The sequence below is a fragment of the Lepisosteus oculatus genome, chromosome 8 (genome assembly GCF_040954835.1).
Source record: "Lepisosteus oculatus isolate fLepOcu1 chromosome 8, fLepOcu1.hap2, whole genome shotgun sequence".
NCBI classification, from domain to species: Eukaryota; Metazoa; Chordata; class Actinopteri; order Semionotiformes; family Lepisosteidae; genus Lepisosteus; species Lepisosteus oculatus.
Window position 1 is genome coordinate 9,772,910 of NC_090703.1, and position 20,907 is coordinate 9,793,816.

The window sequence follows — 20,907 nt, forward strand, 5'->3', positions numbered from 1 at the left end:
CAGCCAAGGCTTTTTAATGACATAAAACTTTCAAAAACATCATTACTATTCCAAGACTTCACTTCAGTAATAAACAACCCACAATAATGTGGGTACTGTAGGTGACAGTGCTCTTGACCCTTTCAAATTAAACAGGCTAACTGTGAATAGACTATTCATACAACGATATCTTTGAGATCTTTAAAGAATGGTTCGGAAAGCATGCTGGAGGGAGAGTCAGGATCATGTGATCTAAATGGCTTTATACAAACCAGCTGGCAGCACACTGGGGTGTACATTGTTGGCAGGAGTGTCCATTGAATTAATACACAGTGTCACCTTAAATAACTCATCCTGAGTGACAGAGCTGAACTAGCTCTAAATGTCCTGGCTAACTCTCAGGAAGGAGCTAAACCCCTTTAGTTTAAATTAAACTGGAGTAACAGTCTCTTTAACCCTTTTCTTTGACTAGTAATTAATTTTTCAAAATACCAGCAGTTAAAACTAGGATTGATTTCTGCACACTGTGATCTGATACCAAGGTTCAATCAGTGCCAGAGTACCAATTAAAAATTCATGTTACTGTCGCGCGGAAAAGAAGCCTCTTTCTGACATTCATGGCAATTATTGCTTTCCTGCTTTGAGAGAAAAAACTCTACACTGTGACTTGTGTCCTCATCGATGACCTTTAACATTTTCGAAAGGACTCGCTCATCTACAATGGTCGTTTTGCAAAGCCTGGACTTTTAAAAGCAGCTTTTACTTTTTAATATTTAACCCTAAATGTCAACTACAAAGCATTTGGCTAATATGTCCTCTCTCTCAAGCTCACTGAAAACATGAGCAACATCATCAGATAAGTATTTCACTCACAATTGCAGTTAAATTCATAAAAGAGTTGTGTCTGGTGAACAACAAAGTTGATTAAATATTGATAAAATTGCTTTGTCTGCAGCCCAGAGTTCATTCACATTGAATATATCTCCAGTACATAGTGTAACCGAATGAAGAATAATAACAAAACACAGGCCAATACATTATTTTAAAGATTTTATATGCATATATCAGAGATTAAAAATCGATAAATTATCTTTCTGACATTTTAGAAGCAAATAATCTTAAAAGCTTCTAATCTCACAAAGAGGCAGCAGGAAATATGAAAATATACTTGTCAACTAGTAACATTTCAGATGAAAAATTTGAACAACCATGTCATAATATACATCACCACATTAAGATGAACCAATACGCAGTACTCTACATATTGCTGTTTTCTAATGGCTTTCTTTGAGGTCTTTCTGTGTAAAATATCAGTTCATGTACGTTATAAAAAAATGCATTTCTGCAAAATGCCAAGTCTCTATCCTACCAGTGATGGTAGGATGACCAGTGAGGATTTTTTTTTGTGAACGGTAGCCTTCAGATTAAACAGTTCCTCAATACCACCTGAAGCAACATGTGCCAACCCTGGACCTGACACAGCTGTGCAAACGGAACATTTCTAAAGTTGCTTTATTTGCATAACATGTCAGCGTAGTGAACTGGAAGCACATGCAAGGAAATTTTTAAAGGCATCTCCACCTTTTCAATGAAACTCTGGGATACTTTGCTAAAACCCACACTAGGATATGATGCAGATCGTAAAGAGCCTTATGCTGAATAATTAGACGCGGTTTATGTCACCCAGTCAATAAGTAATCATTATTACATAGTTACATTCGGAACATTAGGATATGTATTTGACGTGCCCGATTATAAAACACGAACACAGTCTGGCCCCTTTATTCACGTGTCGATATAACACAACAGAGGAGCATACTGTATAAAGGACACAGAGAAAGGCGAACGTATCTCATTGAGCAGTTGAGAGTTTAGCAAAAGCTCGATATGCTCTTTCCTAAAACTTCGCAATCGTTGCGCCTTTATTGCATTAGGTTTGTATGCGAATTTCTCCCATCCCGTCATTTACAGAATGGAGTTTGATGGGGCTGGTTCCGTAAAACCAGCTTTTTGTTAGCATCCGTCTTCCAAAAATCAACAGCACGTTTCACTAAGTGCTATTTTTATGAAATGAGGGAAATACGATTATTGTTACAGGACTTTGGGCAGGAGATAACAGGAAATTTGAAATTCGCCGTGCCTGTAACTTCAGAAGAATGACGCTGAGGTCTAAGAGACTTGCCAAATACTTATTACAGCATGTATCGAGGGGTTCCTAGATACTGCACCATCAGCCCGTATACTGTATGTGTAAGCACGCAGTGTTTCTACAGCATCTGTGCGTGAGAGGGAGACACTCAGTGACTTAAACACTGAGTAAAAAACGCAATTTAATGATTATGCATTTACCCATTATGGAGTAGACGTCCCGTCCCGTAGTCTCCCCAACGGGCGGAGTCATTTGTTTTTACAAAAAACACAAGTCCACAAAAATAACAGAAGCATAGGGGTAACGTCATTACCACACTCCCGCAGTTTGGCTTCATTTACATCGTAAGGCTTTTCTGCTGTCACCGTGCTTTTGTTCCAAGCTATTTTATTGTCTTCACTACTGCAGTACTAATATAACTGCTGCACTTCACGATCCACCCACTTTTCTAAAGCTGCAACTTCAACATAATGGGTTGAATCGCCCACAGATAAGAAGCGCATTGTGAAAATCTCTAAGAATACAGCGTGACTATCAGACAAATTAAGAGTTATAATAAACGATTAAAATCTCTTACCTATACCCTTGGTCCTATTTTCTGTTCTCCTATTAGGATGCGCCAGGCTTTTTCTGCATCAGCACCAAGAACAACAGGAACTCCCACCTGCTTAGGGACCGTCTGTAAACTCAATAGCAGAGTCGAAGTAAGGGATCACCCACAAGAGCCCAGTTTTCAAAATGCGACGCCGCAGTTACGAGGCGACTCCTCAAATCATTCGCCGTATTTAGAACAGGAACTCTGTTATTCATTTCTGGAATTTCAGTGAGCTCTAATATCTCAAGTGGGAATTCGAATAACAACTGATATATAGTTATAAACATTTTACATCGTGACCGAGGATTTTAAAAACACCGTTGCAATAGTTGTACGAAAGCAATAGCAATTCCATCATTTAATATATTCTTATTGCAGACATACTGGATACATCACTGGAAACACAGAGGCTGGTCATTAACTCGACTCAACGTGTTCGGCAGGTAAAGGTAAGAGTGACTAATTTTAAAATAAATGGGTTGAGCTGTGATGCTGGGATTCTGGCATAGACTTCACAAATAAAGCCTGACACCTGCTGGCCGAAATGTAATTTCCTGCAGTATCCGACAGAGATGGAGAGGCGGACAAGAGCCGTACCCAAGACTCGTATGGTCATTTATTAAATAATTTGGACAAAATCAATAAATAGAAAAAAAAATAAATCTCTCATATTAAACGATCTTAAAGGGGAAATATTTGAACAAGATCGCATTATTTGAAGGATTGAGATCAAATCTGGTAAAAACGATCATCTTACAGTGAATAAAACGGGGGGGATAATGACGTAGGCTTCACAGCAGGCTTTGATCGGGGTTTCCTGTACCTCGTAGATTCACTTTGAGTTGCCTAGTACTGGAGCCGACCAAGGCGATCAAGACTCCAGTTAAGAGTCCAGCGTCCAGACCAGCAGGCGGTGCTAGACATTTCGCCGACAGCGCCGTTGAGACAGAGAGGAAAAGCTTGGGTCTTCTTGACGCCACGTAATCTCTTTGTGTTGAATGAGCTCGCTGCTCGTCAGTGTCGCCGAGCCCTGGTGCTGAAAGGACAGCTCCGCCGCACAGAAGCCGACTGAAGGTGAAGGTCCTTTCTAAAGTTTCGGGTTAGACTCTATTTTGAAGCGAGATGCTCGTTCGGCATTCCCCTCGTGAGCTTCTGTATGTCAAATGTTGCACATTACGGTGTTTCGTTATTACTGATGTACATATGCGCTGCGGTAACCTTGCACAACACGAAACCGGCGTTAGAAAGAAGATATCTTTTTAAAAACATAGAGAAATAGAGTCCGTGCTCTATTTCTGGCTAACGGCTATGGAAACAATTAAGACTGAGATGGAGTAAACAGCAGTAATGGACAAAACGCATTCGGTTGCTTTCAGTACAATTGTTAATTAAACGTACGGTATGTACAGTATAAGCAGCTAATTGCTTAAATAAGGAGTAACTCTTATTTATATTCTAGAGACAATTTTCCCACTTGATGCGGGGTATCCGTTTATTACAACAAAACATTTTATTGCCGAAAAAGGAATTTAATTTTTAATGAACGCTTGTGCAGTATGTTTATGAGATATGTGATTTCTGGGTCTGCCAATGATCTTGGAGTCACTGTTTTTGCTTTGATAATTAAAACAATCGAAAAATGACCACTCTACGGCTTCACCTGACATATATTTTCTTTCTCTCCAGATATTAATGCGAATATGTTCCTTCTGAATTAAATTGGTTCAAAACATGTCTGCACGCTGGGCTGAGTTTTCTTTACAAGCATCATTGTCGTGACTACTTGAAATCATCCGTTTAGTGTATCAGATACTTCATTTAAACAACACATTTTTACCCTTTAATATACACAATATTTAATTGTAGAAAAGAAATGTTAATTAACACACATTTAAATATATCATGCAGAGTTATAACATATCTACTTCTTACTGGAAACACCTTTCAGGGCTATGTAGTCACTGTAACCCTCTAGTATTTATGGTTAATGCTCGTTTCAGTAATCCGTTACCAGTGCGATAAAATTGTATAATAGCAGCTTTGACTTCATATAAGTGTTACGTACATACGTTTAGATGTACCGATTAATACTGTTAAGTCCTAATTACTGTACACATTCCCTAGATTATCTATCACACTAGATACCTTGTACAGTGCCTGCCTACAAAGCAAAATGCAACTGTTCCACAAATACCATTGATATCACTTTGTCTGAAAAAACAAACAAACAAACAGTGCTGCACCTACGGGGCTTTGCAATAAGCAAACTCTTTACACTCTTAGACATTCGTATATTTCTATCTGAAAGTCTGGACTTTCAGAGAGAGAAGGACAATAATTGGGAGGTCACTGCATGGTCTGTCACACTAGGCACTTCAAGACAAAGCATCTCTGATGCCCACATTCAAAAATCACAATGGGGTCTCAATGTCTGACACAATGCCCGTATATTTCTAAGACGCGTTATTTGAGGAGGTTTTTCAAGTAGGTACACCCGAAGAAGGCTCCACAGTCGAGACGTTGTGTTTCCTTTCTTCGCTTTTCAGCAGGGAATAAACCTGGACTCGTTCCTTATTTTGAGGAGGTTCACCGGTGTATGCCTTAATTACTAGCGCCACGTCTTTATTTTTTCCCCCGGTAGGAATGTATTTCAAGATGCTGAAACTGAAGCTCCTCAATACCATCGCTCCTGCCTACTTCTTCACAGCCACGGTGGTCACGTTCGCCCTGCACTTTTATTTCTTCATACCGACCATTTTTGACAGACCCGGGGCCCGCCCCAGCGCATCCACGCTGCTCCACGCCGCCATCTTCCTCTTCCTAATGCTGAACGCGCTGGGCAACTACGTCATGACCATCCGCTATCCGGCAGAAAGCGCCAACGAGAGCGTGGTGCCCGTGTGTTCGCCCGACTGCCCGGATCGGGTGGATGCCCATTACCTCCTCAACGATCGACACTTTTGCAAGCTCTGTAAAAAAGTGATCTTGAAAAGAGACCACCACTGCTTTTTCACAGGGAACTGCATTGGAAACAAGAACATGCGGTACTTCATTATGTTTTGCATCTACACCTCAGGGACCTGTTTGTACTCTTTGGTGCTGGGTGTGGCATACCTGACTGTGGAATATTCTATTTCTTTCGAGAATCCTTTGACCTTCCTCACCCTTTTGCCTCTTTCCATTGGTTACTTTTTCTTAGGTGGGTTCTACATGGTGCTTATTTACTTATCATGTCAGTTGGTCAAGACTTACTCTTTTTTAAATCATAGAGTAGATCTTTGATATCATATCTATATGATATCTTTGATATAATATAGACGAGCTTAGAATTGGAGAACAGATGCTGACCTCCTATAGAGCCTAAAAGTTTCTAAAACAATGCTTTAAACTCAGGGCTAAAAATAAGATAGAGGACACCACAAGCACAGAGACAATGTATACTGTAGCATCCTAAGCATACTGTAGGATGAACTACTAATAGATGACTGCATTTTTTTGACTGAAACGGAAAAGCGTGTTTTTATAAGGTACAATACAGTACACATAGAAAATATTTTTACAGGGCAAAAATTATTCTGCTGATCATGAAGAAATGTAGTTTTGGTGCACTAAACTCACAAGAGTTTTTAAACCAGAGATTTGTGGCACTACAGTTGGAGGACTTTTGTCCGAAACATCTTCAAACCCATGATTTAAATGTATTTTTTCTAAATCTTGCATAAATATTTAGGAACATAAAATATTTCCTTTACAATCACAGCCTGTGTTATGAACACAGGTTTGTGTTTCTCAATTTAAAAGTCTAAAAAGCTGAGGTTACTGCTGGAAGTGGTGTTAGTGCGGCCAGTAGGGGGCGCTCACCCTGCGGTCTGTGTGGATCCTAATGCCCCAGTATAGTGACAGGGACACTATACTGTAAAAAAGCACCGTCCTTGGGATAACATGTAAAACTGAGGTCCCGACTCTCTGTGGACATTAAAATCCCAGGGTGTTTCTCTAAAAGAGTAGAAGTTTTACCCCGGCATCCTGGCCATATTTCCCCCTGGCCTTTACCAGTCATGACCCCCTTATAATCCCCCTCTCTGAACTGGCTTCATCACTCTGCTCTCCTCCCCACTGAGAGCTGGTGTGTGGTGAGCGTTCTGGCGCACTATGGCTGCCGTCGCATCATCCAGGTGGGGCTGCACACTGGTGGTGGTGGAGGGGAGTCCCCATTACCTGTAAAGAGCTTGGAGTGGAGTGTCCAGAAAAGTACTATTTAAGTGTAAGGAATTATTATTCTCACCTGAAAGAATTGGGGTGGAGGGGTGGGTGTCTGTTTGGCGCTACGAAGCGGGAGCCGTGTCCCGGAGCCTGACCCACGCTGGTTTTCCTGTGTCGCAGGTGCGGTCTCCGGCCTGCAGTTCTTCCTCGTCCTCATGCTGTACGTGTGGCTGGGCATCGGCCTGACCTGCGCGGGGTTCTGCTGCCAGCAGGTCCTGCTGGTGGCGCGGGGGCAGACCTGGTGCCAGGTGTGGAAGGGGCACCTGGTGGAAGCGCGCAGCTCCTGGAGGGCCAACCTGAGCGACGTCTTTGGGTCACGCTGGGTGCTGGGGCTCTTCGTGCCCGTGCAGACTGTGGAGGCCCAGCTGGCTGACGAGAAAAAGCACGACTGAGGATGGGCGCCGCACGCTGTTGTGGTGGGTCTGTGTCCCATGTCCCTCTTTCACATGCTCTGAGAACGTGTTCTGGATAAACCCAGCACTGCTGTATAAAACAGTTCACAATCGATTTGATTTTTGTCTTTTGCTGACAGTAAATCCACATGGGCTTTGTTGTGCAACTATTTTAGTATATAAAAATATCACTTTGTTCGAATTGATTGGAACGCCAGCTTATTGTCATAGCTTTATTTTTAATTTCTCATGTTGCGGTTATATTATATGACTCAAAATCAAGGCTTATGGTGAAGAGAGGAGAAAATGCTACAGCTGCCATACCATCAGTACAATTCTGCCAAATACACTCAGCACAGTGAAGAATTCCTTATAGACTTGGCTTCCCTCCACAAGTAGCATAGCCTCTTGTAATGGTTTATGCAGAAATCCTTTAAAACTATGCACTGAAGTCATTATTAGTGTTTTTTATTTTTCTGGAGAGTATGGGTGAGTAGTATTTCTGGTATGGTATGATAACAAGAAGACAACAATACTCTTGAAAACATGCTCATTTTCTCTCTCTCCTTGCAAACAGGAGGCAATGAATGTTTGTACTGATGCAGAACATTCAGTGATGATATGCAGTGTTGGCACAGCCTAAAGTGCAGAATGAAGGAGGTTATAAAACTCTCAGTGCTGATAGCATTGCTCTGTTGAATAACACTGAGCATAACACAGTAGCATGGCATGGTACACTCAGCAAGGATGGTGGTTATAATCGACCGTGTCATATGTTTATATTAAGCACTTTAAGGTGATTGGTTTTAAAGGATCTATATAAATAAGGTTTATTATTCTTAAAATTAATTGAAGTGTATATCTTTTTGTCCATTGATATTTAAATGTTATTGTTTTAACAATGTTTCTTTCAGCATTTCTAACTACAGATCCTCTTTGAAACAGGCATGAACAGACTATCTTCCTTCCAGCAAGGGTATCACCAGTGCTTCCATTCCTGTTGTGTGCTGGGGTGGTACGAACCCAGGGGAATGTTGTCATCTTCCAGCCCTAAACTTTTGAGACAATCACTAATGCATTGCAGTCTACCAATGCCTCACAATTTCCCACCTCAGAAAAAATTGTAACTGTAAAATAAGAAACATAAACATGCACAGCAACAATGAAGGATATGTATGCACAGAACTGAGCGTTGAAGGCAGTGTTACTATAGAGTGGCTCAAGCACATTCAATTTGCCTGTATTCAGCACTATTTCCCAAATAGTTTATCAGTAGAAGGTTCTCTCTGGCAGAAAATAGGAGTTCATCCACACTATTGGTGTTGTCTGTGAAAAAGACTAAATTTGCATTGAATTCAGGAATTACTAGTTTTCCTTTGGTGTTCATCTTAAAGCAGAAGGGCTACTCACTACTCTCTTACGAGGTTATAAAATTAAGACTGGAAATCACAGGAAACCAAGTATATACTGAACATAAAAAACATAAAGAACCTTAACGACCTAAAACAACAGCACAATAAAGTTTTCAGGAAGATGTCAGTCGTTTTTCTAGCAGATGAACTGACATTTGATAACAGACATGACACAGGGGAATTCATTATACTGATTATCATTTGTCATCACCAACAGTGTTTGACGCTCAACGATCGACGAGCAACTGGGAAAGTTACAGGCTAGCACCACTGTTGGAAGCAATACATCTACAATGCATGCTTTACACCAGGTTGCAGGACAGCATAATTGTCAACTTCGCAGATTGCAAAAAAGCGATTGTTACATGACCTGCGTGAGGATGTGTTGTCTTGCTGGAATATCATCATGTTGGGATAACAAGGCTCCAGGGAGGGCAGCAGTGAGGTCCCAAGACTAGATCAGTGGAGCGCTATGCAGTCAAGGTTCCGTCAATCGATAAAGGCATTCTGTTGTTAAAATGTGAGGCATATTGGTTTCCTTCTGCATTTTTAATTCTTGTTTTTACCAGGCTTAACATTCCACAGACTAAATCATCTGTGTCCAATCAACTCTCTCACTAATGAAGTGATTAAGGGTTTTGCCAGCAGTCAAAAGCCACTCAGCTATCATCGTCAGACATGAAAGTTCAGTTTACCAAAACATTTGATCAATATCCATGATCCACATCCTTTTTCGAAAAGCATGCATCCATAAACATAATGATACGTTTATTTAAATGCTCTGTATATGATAAAATGTGCAGTTTTGCGATAGTAACCTTATCTTCAAGACAGTGCATATAGCTGAACTTTTATTGATGGGAACTATTACAAAACATAAAACCCTCGAGAGGATTTTCATTATCATGCATTTATGTTCAAGTGTTGCTCTTTGTCTGTAGCAAAACCATTGTGAAATACGAGTTGGATTAGCAAGGGATGTCTGTGAAGTGCTTGCTTTTTAGTCAAGAAAATATTTTTTAAAGATTTTATCCCAGATTTCTGCCAAAGTAAAGACGTTTATAATCACACATTTCTCTACTTTAAGAATTGGTGTAATATTATAACTTTTTAAGAATTTCAAACAATCTAAGAACCTTTTCTTAGTCAAGTATTATTAAAAATAGTTCAGAGTCCTTTCATTTTTTTAATTAAATACATAAGAATTATGGACAATGCCAAAAGTAATCATGGACAACAAATCAAATGTGAATATGAAACCAAAATGTGCCAAGAAATTAGGAAATATGCTTCTACAAATTTACCATGTGTACAGTATAGAATAATACTTTGTGTCATAGTTTGTATCATAGAGGATGGTTTGTCAACTGTCTTTGTTAAACTTGAAATAGTTTTTAAATCTTCCAGAATTAGAAAAGTTTTTAAGATATATTTTTCAAAGACATTGGGTGGTGTCATATGATAGTATTGTGTTCTCTGTAATTTTAACTAAAGCTGATAAGTACATTAAAAAAATTAAAACATCTTTAAATCATGGTTTCAATGGTAGGACCCATCATTAAGCTAAGACTTCAGGAGTTAAAGATGATAAATATATTGGGAGACTGAGATAAGGGGTTAGGAAGGGCTTTGTGATGAAACTTTGCATTTTTGAAAAGCAAATCCTTTGTAGGCTATTATAATTGTCTCTCGTTGTACTTTATTCCTGTTGCAAAAATAAACTTAAAACATTGTCTTTGGTATTGATTAATCTCTTTCCAAATGAAAGGTAATTGGAAAAGATAAAACGTTTAACAATCAATAAACAGTTTAGTATTTTAGAAAGGGACACACCATTACCTTCTGAGTGGGATGTGTGATTAAGTTTAGACTTCACTCCTAAAGCTCTTTATAATACTTATTCTAAACAGTCAGGTAGTTTAGACCCAGGGAGTTCTTTTTGATAAAGGCAGGATTTTTTTTCCGGTAAAGCAAGGATTTAAGGAAACACCAGTCTTCTCGGCGGAGTAGCTGTGCTACAAAATTCTGAATAAACAACCTGTGCCAGAGGTCCTGGAAGACAATATTTCTATGTAAACTTGAAACTCACAGAAAACTGCAAATGATGTGAGTAGAGAATTTAAGGAAGGTTTCGACTTGCTTGCTCAATTGCGACAGAAGCAGTAATCGAGGGTTGATATATCGAGGCTATAAGCCATGGTGAGGTAATAAGAGCAGCCCCACAGTGCAAGCAAATGATGGAACAGCCACAGCACAAGATTGTTGTAGCGGAGGAACACAGTCATACTTCTCACAGATTTCCAATAATCTGGTGCTGGTGGACCTGCCTGCATCAGAGGAAGGCTTAACTCGATTTCTGAAACTGATGCTACCAAATTGGATCCCGTGTTTTGACCGACTGTAAATTGTTAAAGCAATACAGACTATAGCACTGAAGCTAGCGATAAAAGTCTAACTTGTACAATACACCCATGTCCAATTTACTTAGTATGGTGACTGGGGAAGCTGCTGATCTGTTGTGTACTGGGGCTGCTGACACACAGTGGCTGCTGTGCATCACCAAGATGGGTGTTGCTCTTCAATGGGGCAAGATGTGGGTCTCCTTCTCTACATGGAGGAATCTGGGATCCTCATTCTCCTGTCAACTTAAAGTACCCCTAGTGATGTTTTTTTTCCTCATTAAAATTTCTGTCTTTTAATAATAATAGAGGGACACTTATTCTTCCATCCATCCAATAACAGAACACTGCCCCATTCCTAGAGAGGATCACAAAAACACAGCCTATCCTGGAAGCTTAGGGCATAATGCAGGACTACTGTATATACTGGACAGGATGCCAGCCACCAATTAACAAAGCATTTACTGATGAAGGTGGGAAGAGCGCAAGAGAAAATGTAAAAGAACACAAGGAGAACATGCTAGCTTCACACATAAAGAGCTTAATTGATGTCTGCTGAATGATGTTCAACTGATCCAGTTTTGCAATGCAATTCAGTATAACACTTTATTGGTGGGAAAAGTAGATTAAGCCCGCTGCTATACATGATGTGAGTACATCATAGATATAAGCTGACCCTGAGCAAGCAAGCTTGAAACGGTTGGTTTCAAGAACATTGGTGGCAAGGGATGTGCTTTTTAGTTTTCTGTTCAAGAGCTACGTTAAAGTGATTTATTAAAAACACAATTTTACTTTTCATTGCCTGTATTTGCATGTGAACTGTTTTGTATAGATATTTATCTTTTTAGAATGGAAGTCAACATAGAACTATTGTTTAGAAGAAAGTTTTAGAAAAACGATTTAGTTTATTAAGCAAACGTCAATGCAAACAATCTAATAAAAAAGTACAAAAAAGTGCACTTCAATAAACAAATGAAAGGTCATAAAAACAGGTATGTTTTTGTGGCATTTTCTGCCTTCTCTGAGGGTTGCATAGAGTAACATCATTACCTTCTGCAAATCTCTCAAGCATAATTACTAGACTTAATTTTGCTTTGGATAAAACAAATATTTGCCAATCATCTTTAGATCTTCAGAAGACAGCATTTTTAAAACCACAGAAACATATTCATAACACAGAAATGCATCATGAAATATTTGTTAACCCTTACAAAATCTATACATCTCCCAAATAATATTCACATTACTATACAGTATGTTGTACATCACAGATCTTTACAAGGGCTGAATTCAGGATTCCTAATTTTCATACAATGACATAAATCAGATGGAAAACGTTTGTGCGTGATGTTTTACTTTTATTAAAAAAAATGCCATTGAGATACTGCGTACTCTTGCTGGCCAAACGTGGAGGCACAGTTTATATTCAGATACCAGTTTAAGATAATCAGCTGCTACTATTACACAATCACTTTCAGATTTAGGTTTTATGGAAGTTGCAGAGCTGCTAATCTACTTCAACAGAACAAACACTAGCGTACCAGGATACAGAAGAATACATTTAAGATAAGTGCTCTCCTTTAAAGAACATTCACAGCACTTGCTTTCCTTATTGTACTGTACATAAGCAGAGATGGAAAGTGGATAAGAATCAATATAAAAGACCGGGCAAGACATTTTTAATAGATTTCATGTTCACATCCCTAATTATAAATGACACTTGAAAACAAATTTTTTCATATGCTGAAAGGGCTTTCAGTTTCCTTTCAAGGAATTTCTCAAACTATTACAAGAGGCATGACACACAGTGATCTTTTACCCAGCATGGATGAGATTTCGATTTTTACAATCACCCTGGGATTTTCCACTATAAATAGGTAACTGACCTTATCTTGAGGGTACATTGTGTTAATATACAATATCATGTTCTAATAAAAGACAGTGGCAGATGAAGATAATCACATTATTTTGGACCTGCCAACACCCCAGTGAAGATGCAAATGATCAAAGCACTAAAAAACAAAGTTTTTAAGGTACTTTTAAGCTCCAAGTTCAACGTAACAGGAGTACAAAAATGAATTAATGTAAGCTTTAACACCCAAGGCATAACATGAAAACAAATATAATACACAACCTCATTAATTAATATTTCGTGCTGCAGTTAATTACAAAATGTACAGTGATGACCAATATAAAAAGAAGACAAATGTCACTGAGAAACAAAGAAATTAAGCAATGTGTTAATGCCTTGGAAGCGTGTGCTTAAACTGAAAACAAATGGCATAGAAAGCATGCTGTTTAAATTTTTGCAAGAATAAGTGAGGTAGTTGATCTCAGGATTAAACAACATTAGTCCAAATATGATGTGTATTTTGAACAGTACAAGGCAAGACATTACAGGTGAATAAAAACGAATGCCTGTAAATGGCATTAAGAAGCTTCTTCTTAAAAATGCAGATGGACTTTTGCTATTTGACACAGTTTCCTGCAATCCAAACCAGCCGCCAAAACTCTAGATTCAACCTATGACACTTTGTTTTAACAAGCGTCTGCTTTTCACAATTATCAATGCAGCTCAGGACAGAAAGGGCATGATGGTCTCCAAAACATCATATGAACACAAAAATATCCTACCATGTACAGTATATACTGTATGACTGCAAGCATTTAAAATTGTCTAGCATGAAGGGTCCATTTCTAAATGTTGATCTAGGTTAACCCTCTAGGTTTCTAAATAAAGACCAAATAAAATGAAAATACAAAGTATCACAAAAAGCAAAGCAAACAAAAGGATAATTTACTTAAAAGATGAAGTTATCTTAGATAAAATATACTAAGAATTCCGTATTGTCTATAAGAATAAGCATTAGCCTTCAGACAACTAGGAATGACAGCTGACAGGCTGTTTTCCGTTTTCTTTTATTTGCTTAGGTCTCTACAATAGAGACATTTTAATCTCAATGTGACAACCTGCTACAATTAATAGAATGAAAATTGTTCATATCAGTAACACAACAAGCTAAAAATGTGCCGTTGTTTGAGAGATCATCAGTCAAAACTCACCCCAGAGTGGAATACAATAAAATACTCCAATTCCAAATAATCATCAAATACTTAAAAAAAATCACAGTGTATTGAGGATTATAAATTGACAAAGCAGACATGAAAGGAATAAAATGATTTGAGATGGTGAAATAAGACATTAAAGTTTTTGTTTTTACAAATTTAAATTAAACTGATCAATGCATTCAGAGGTAAAGTAAAGCGGATATAATTTAACATTATATTCCCACTTTTTTTATTTTTATATCACTCCCACTTTTTTCAAAGAATCTAACCAATCTCAATGAGAGAGGTGTTATTTTAGTTCAGGATGATGTCAAAATACTGAATTGCAAACTTCGGAAAAATTCTGAAACGCAGACATTAGCAACACTGATAAGTAAAAGGAAAAATTTTTACTTTAAAAAACATCTTTAAAACAAAATAAACATAGTGCAGGCCAGAAGATTTTAACAAAAGCACAGCATGGTAAAAAAAAGTCCTATAACACAACACTCAGAGCATCAGGGTATAGATGTTTTAAGATACATTGACATTCTTAACGTCTTTCAGTTTCTTGTTTTTTTTTTTTGGAGGTGAAGCAAAAGCTGTATTAAATAAATAAATGAAGCAAATTCACATGCATCTTTTTAATATATACCCACAAAAATAAACTTAGGGTTACCATGGTACCACGCCACAATCTGATCTCCCAAAATGTTATTCTAGGAGAACACTAAATTAAACAACCAAGAGGCAGGTTCCTTACCTTTAGGCAACCAGACTTAAGCATTTAACAATGCATCACTGATCTCATCCTTTTCAAAAGAAGTAACACCGTCGCTTTTTTGCTGTAACGGTGTTTTTGCACAGACTGAACAGAATACACTTCCATTCAGGAACAAGGTACCACATTTTAGAATTAAAAAATACAGTGTATGAGGTGAAGGATGCCTTCAGGAAAAATAAAGTTTTTAGCAAATTCTGTTACTCACTGTCTTCATTTTGAATGCAAATGTAATATTTAACAAAAAAAATAAATCAACATAAGCACATTAGATTTGAATTAAAAATATATACATAAGACCCTGCTTTAAAAAGGATATATGGAAATATCTGCTTTTGCAAAACTTAACTCCATCAGTAACGTATGACAGATGGATGCACAAAGTTACTGCCAACAATACCTCAGCCAGTGGCAGAGTCTCAGTCTACAGTTATGCCATTTAAGTTCCCTCTTTTGCTTGAATGAGATAGACAAGTTATTCAATGCCATCCACCTGCCAAAGGTGTATTTGACATGTTGCTAGATAAAGCCACTTGCACAATTTTACTACATCACAGCACTGGCGTACTCAGAACTACGAAGACAGCGCTGAGTATATCAGTGCTTTGGATGATAAGGTATCTGAGCAGCTGACATCCCAATGGTACATAAACATGATACATCAGTAACTCCTTGCGGTCCTTCCTAATTCTGTAGATCCCAAGACTGCAGGAAATGAATGGACTTCAAATGAGCATGGCACTATAAACTGACATTTCTAAAAGCAAACTCTGTTAGGAAGCCAAATATTTAATAGATATTATCCTATGCACTAAATTAAGTAATGGTATATTATTGCTATTTAAATATATCATAAAACGGTGCTATGTTTTTGTTAAATCAGTGTTCTATGTTTCTTTGTTTTTTAAAACTTGTTTAGCACATTTAAACATCACCAACTATCATATTCTTTCATACTAGCAGAGATCAGAGATGGCATTTAAAAAAAACTAGCGTAGAGACCCTAATAACATACAACCAAAACACGCCAAACCAATTCCGTTTACTAAATGCTACTAAGAATCCCCCTTACCAGAGCCAGCCAAATTAATGTTCAACATTTTCTACAAGCCCTTTTAACCCACCATGCCCTAAAAAGGAACGACTGTGACTAGTGTTCAGGGACTAACACAGCTACTTCATCTTCCTTTGGCTGACAAGATTCTGACAACTGTCCCTCACACTATTTGGAAAAAACCAAGCCGAAAATGACACGCTCAGTTGCTCAAGGTTCCAGAGTGACCAATAGAAAACAAATAAATAAAGGTGCTACAAGCTATCGTTCATTTTATTTTAAGGTGCGTTTAACTCTTACAAGATGCAAAGAAAGCCTCAGTCAGCACACCAGGGCATAGGCATCACAGATAAAAGCAACCAAACGCAGGCAAATTAGGCGAGGGGCTGCTCTGTCTCTCTACACCCTGGAGGGGCGTCCTCGAGCGCTCCTGCGTCTTAAGGTAGGGTCTGGATCTCTTTCTCGCCTCCATCCTCGGCCATAGAGGGCTCACATTCGAGCATGGCCAGCTGAAGCTTAGTCCAGACCTGAGGGTCTCCGCTCCGGATGGCTTCCACAAAGAGGTCGGCGTGCGCTTTCAGGCGGTCCAGCTCACTCTGCGTCTTCCGGTTCTGCCGGATCAGCTCCTTGGTCCTTAGCGTGATGCCCAGAAGGCCGGATTTGTGGAGGATGTTGTAGGTGTTACAGAAGCGCTTCCTCTTGTTCCTCTTCTCCAGCACGGAGCCCTTCTCTTCCGGGTCCGGGTCTGGGTCCGTGCGAGAGGGAGACGCGGCAGCAGGGGGGACAGGGGCCAGACCAGGTGAGCGTGCCGGCGGGGGTGCCTCCTGGGAGCTCGCAGGCGGCGTGGGCTGACCGCCCGATGAAGCGCTTTCCGTTTTGGAAAGAGAGGAGTGGTGCTTCCGAGTGCTGGGCTCGGGCGTCAGCGGCAGAGGGAGGCCGGATGGCGTGGGACTGGCTGTGCTGGACAGCCGACTCAGCTGTTTCTCCCTGCTGTGCCGCCGGTGTCTGAGTGCGCTGGCTCTGTCCACACGGGCGGAGGCCGAACCACTCCGCTCTGAAGAGCCAGAAGCACTCCTCTCTGAGGAGCTCTCCCCAGGGTGAGGGGCTATTTTGGGGTAGGATTTCAGGATGGGCAGGTACTTCTGCGATCGGCGCCTCTTGTCCTGGGGTCCCTTCTGCGTGTTTGTGATACCGTTAGAAATGACAGGCTGGAGGAACACAACCTGAGGCTGGGGAATCACTTCTATAGCTGGTTGAAAGCCCCAGGGCTTCACAGCAGGGGGGCAATTACTTGCCTGAAACCAGACAAATGTAGCAATCATTTAGCTATTTTTAACATGCAGATTACATAAAAAAAATATATTTACTAAACCTAAAGATATTTTGGGCACTACCACTAACCCTCCCTGTTGAACTGTGCACAATGCAAAAAGACTGATGATTTCTCCAATCAGATGATGGAAATTAGTTAGGAAAATTAGGAAAGAGAAATCACACTCACATAACAGGTTATGCTCCTTTGAATCATTAAAATGGATGATTCAAAGGAGCGATCAAAGGAGTGATCATCTTGTGTTACACAGACATCGGACACACAAACAGCAATAAATCTATATCACTGCCAAGTTAATGACGGTACAGATTATAAACTCTGAAAGAGCCAAACAGGGAGCTCCTCTGCACCTGTTTCAGAAGGACGTTGTTCATGATGATCATGGGAGAAAGGCCAGGGTAACCTCCCCCCATCACTGCCAGCTGTGGCAGCTGAGATTTAGACTTGATGCTCTGGGCTGAGGTTTTCTGTCCATCCTCAGCATCTGTCTGCTCCACCGCACTCAGATACTCAGAACTAGCATCTGGGAGTCAAACATATGGCAGGTCAGTCAGCGCTGCGAGCTGAGGGCAGGTAAAACAACTATATTAAATAAGGCAAAGTTCCTATCAGAAGGCATTACCATCTACTGCAGCAGTCAACTTAGAAGAGGAGAGGACCAACCAGTGGAACACTGTCAGCATTCTTTCAACTCCTGCCTGGTTGGTCCAAACCAGCATTTTTAAAAAAAGTACACTTCAAAGTAATACAAGACACTGTATCATGATAGCGGCTTCATTTGAAGCAGACGTTAACACAAAAACGAAACCATAATATAAGCTAAAACAAGCTGACACAAAGAAAAGGAGTCTGGCCATTTGGCACAGATTAGATTTGATCTGGAGCAGTCCTGCCTCCTGTGCAGGGCATTTGAGTGGGGAGCTGTATCAGCATGTGAGCTGCAGAGGAACAAGGTGTGATTAACTCGACAATGACAACCAAAAAAAATAGAAGGAAAAAGGTTTTGGCTGAGGAGACAGCAGAAATATGAGGAAAAGGGATGTCTGAGTCTATGGTTAACCCTAAGCTGGAATTGCACAATGTCCCAGCCGTCACCAACCACCTAACCTCTACCTTTCTCTCCTCTCCTTTACACCAGGACTTCAAATTCAGGAGAGTCTGGTCTCTTCTGGCTTTTGTTCCATTCTCAGTAGGAACAATCAGACAATTAACCCGCTTTTCTAAATTAAGAGGATAATATTATTCATAAGGTGTTTTGACAGCTGATTACACCATACAAGGGTACAGTTACACAGATATCACCTGGGAGCCTGGCTAGAAGTGTTACAAATGATGCAGCTGACGAAATAATCAGGCAACTATGCAAGTGAGAACGGAGGTGGAACAAAAACCAGATGATACCAGCATCCCCATAAAATGAGCTGTATCGCTCTGTTTTATCCATTCCTGCCTTCCTCGCCTCTCCTGGATTTCTGTGCCTCTCTTTCTCCCCCTCCTACCAACTCTTGTGTTTTCTTTAGCCCCCTCCATCCTTGAGCCCACATTCCTGCTCTCTTTTCCTCTCATAATAATAATAGTAATAATAATAATAATAATAATAATAATTGCTTACACTTACATAGCACTTTTCTGGGCACATCACTCAAAGCGCTTTACAGGTAATGGGGATCCCCTCCACTACCACCAATGTGCAGCCCCACCTGGATGATGCTTTTTGTCCCCACTTTCCAGCACAGAACCCACATTTATTTCGTGCCATGCACATTCACAGATGTGAAGGGATTGTGACAGGAACAACAGCCATGAGTAGGCACACACCTGAGAATCCCGAGTCCCGCTCCGACTCATTCCTCCCCTTGTCTGGCTGCAGGTTTTTCAGCGTGTCCATCATGTCAGCATGCAGCCCCGCTGACAGCCTCCTGTGGCTTTCTGCTTTCCCTCTGTTACTCATGGCTGATCGGGCTCTCTGCGTTCAGCCAAGGAGCATCTCTCTCACTCGGGGGACTGTCTGTGGACCAAAGACAGGGGCGAACATCAGCAGGGAAGCATCGCAAGCAGACCTGTGTCAGCAGCAGGCGTAATGTCTCTTACATCCTTACAAAACACGTCCTCGGTCTTGTGTGCTAGCCGTGCGTCTTATCCTGACAAACTTTAATTGGGAGCCCCAAGGAAAGACGTCCAGTGTAGCACAGTAACTTGTCGAGTTCAGCCTTGAAGTCTGTAAATCATCCCCTGCATGCAGAAGCCTATGAATGGGGAAACAATGTTTTAATGCCGTGCAGTAGATCTGAAGAGTTTGGGAAAAGCAGAATAAGTATAATTCTCCAGATCTTTCATTCAATGTGCTGTACCAAGAAACACGTACGTTTCTCTATTATCTCATCCTAATTTTTAAGAGAAAAGGCAATTATGTGATGCTGTTAATCATAGTTAGTTATACAACTTCACCAGACACAACGCATTACAGCACTGAACAGAAAGCATTCCTCCTTACATACCAAAGCTAATGAATTCACAAAGGCCAACAGTGACGTCAGTAGCAAACTGCACCAGAGACAAAAACCAAACATCTCGGAAACTGGGGCAGACTGAATAAAGAATAAAGTATTTCTCTCTTACGATCTTCTTTGAACTAAATATCTTCAGCTGTGGCCACAGCGAAAAAAACCAATATAAATAGTAATGTGTTCTTCGTTTTCTCATAGACCGACAAGCAGTTTAATTTTAAGATAGCATTTATGACGTAGCTAGTATGAAAGTGGAAAATGATTCGGTTCCGAGAAGTGTAAAAGCCGGCCACACTAAAGGCCGTTTCACTCAGCACTGACTGTACAAAAACGAGAATGCATTTCGTTCATCAAATCACAATTTACACAATAAGTAAAAATAATCGCACTTATGCATGTTGCCATCCGACTCTCGCAGCGGCATATTAAACCCTTTGTAAAATAAAATTACGTCCCACGTTGACGAATACACTGCACGTACATACATCCCAGCGATGCAAGAACCAAAATATTATCGCAATACGATAGACACGCGAAGACTGTAGAAGAGTCAAATGTTTTCTGCATTTGTTTAACGTCCTATTCAAGGGAGTCTGCTTGCTCCTTGCACAGATTCCAATCGTTTCGGCACGGCAGAAACTAACCCAAGATTTGCCTTATCTAGATTTCTTGCAGCCCGAGCTGTGACTGTAGCTTGCTGGCCTGTGACATAGTTCCTGATACACGACGCACGACACGCGACCAACACCACATCCCTCCGGATACACAAAGTCCCGCATAGATAGGTAAAGGTCATCGCCTACTTACTCACTGTCGGCAGCTCGCTTAAAAACGTTAACAGGTTAAAAAATAAACACCTTTTCTTCAAAACGCTGCTGAAGAAAACACAGCATCACGACGATAACAAGCTATAGACTCCTTCTTTTCTGTTTTGTTTACGACTCCATGAGTTCGTTTACGGCGGGATCCAGCAAGCGTTGCCAGGGGAGCGTTCG

The 20,907-nt window shown here is 40.2% G+C and overlaps 3 protein-coding genes across 11 annotated transcripts in view; 1 reads left to right on the forward strand and 2 right to left on the reverse strand.

The window, feature by feature from the left end:
- The window catches only part of tmem63c (transmembrane protein 63C), a 47,342-nt gene extending 44,529 nt beyond the window's left edge, over nucleotides 1–2,813 (reverse strand). For both annotated transcript variants that reach the window (XM_006632375.3, XM_015350396.2), the window contains exon 1: nucleotides 2,706–2,813. The gene's annotated coding sequence lies outside the window, so the exon portion shown is untranslated. The remainder of the gene's footprint in view (nucleotides 1–2,705) is intronic.
- A 121-nt stretch (nucleotides 2,814–2,934) lies between these two features.
- Nucleotides 2,935–10,523, forward strand: zdhhc22 (zinc finger DHHC-type palmitoyltransferase 22). 3 transcript variants are annotated; one of them, XM_006632376.3, is made up of 4 exons: nucleotides 3,595–3,797; nucleotides 5,365–5,922; nucleotides 7,107–7,402; nucleotides 8,324–10,523. In XM_006632376.3, exons 2-3 carry the CDS (start codon nucleotides 5,367–5,369, stop codon nucleotides 7,376–7,378), a joined length of 828 nt encoding a protein of 275 aa, XP_006632439.2. In that variant the 5' UTR covers nucleotides 3,595–3,797; nucleotides 5,365–5,366; the 3' UTR covers nucleotides 7,379–7,402; nucleotides 8,324–10,523. The 3 variants fall into 3 exon arrangements, with proteins under 3 accessions (XP_015205894.2, XP_006632439.2, XP_015205892.2); XM_015350408.2 differs by lacking the exon at nucleotides 3,595–3,797 and adding an exon at nucleotides 2,935–3,172 and having other exon boundaries at nucleotides 7,107–10,523; XM_015350406.2 differs by having other exon boundaries at nucleotides 7,107–10,523.
- A 1,551-nt stretch (nucleotides 10,524–12,074) lies between these two features.
- cipca (CLOCK-interacting pacemaker a) lies at nucleotides 12,075–20,893 on the reverse strand. 6 transcript variants are annotated; one of them, XM_015350403.2, is made up of 5 exons: nucleotides 20,770–20,892; nucleotides 19,497–19,651; nucleotides 19,224–19,413; nucleotides 17,756–17,928; nucleotides 12,075–17,367 (listed from the first exon to the last, which is right to left on the reverse strand). In XM_015350403.2, exons 3-5 carry the CDS (start codon nucleotides 19,354–19,356, stop codon nucleotides 16,510–16,512), a joined length of 1,164 nt encoding a protein of 387 aa, XP_015205889.1. In that variant the 5' UTR covers nucleotides 19,357–19,413; nucleotides 19,497–19,651; nucleotides 20,770–20,892; the 3' UTR covers nucleotides 12,075–16,509. The 6 variants fall into 6 exon arrangements, with proteins under 6 accessions (XP_015205889.1, XP_015205885.1, XP_015205886.1 ...); XM_015350399.2 differs by having other exon boundaries at nucleotides 20,720–20,892; XM_015350400.2 differs by lacking the exon at nucleotides 20,770–20,892 and adding an exon at nucleotides 20,557–20,667.
- Between the last annotated feature and the right edge of the window lie 14 nt (nucleotides 20,894–20,907).

Coding starts and splice junctions, on each gene's coding strand:
- cipca (XM_069193187.1), bottom strand. CDS start 19,356: ATGAGTAACAGAGGGAAAGCAGAAAGCCACAGGAGGCTGTCAGCGGGG. Junction 17,929..19,223: donor GCGGGACTCGGGATTCTCAG/GTGTGTGCCTAC, acceptor TTTGACTCCCAG/ATGCTAGTTCTGAGTATCTG. Junction 17,368..17,755: donor ACAACGTCCTTCTGAAACAG/GTGCAGAGGAGC, acceptor GTCTGGTTTCAG/GCAAGTAATTGCCCCCCTGC.
- zdhhc22 (XM_015350408.2), top strand. CDS start 5,367: ATGTATTTCAAGATGCTGAAACTGAAGCTCCTCAATACCATCGCTCCT. Junction 5,923..7,106: donor CATTGGTTACTTTTTCTTAG/GTGGGTTCTACA, acceptor CCTGTGTCGCAG/GTGCGGTCTCCGGCCTGCAG.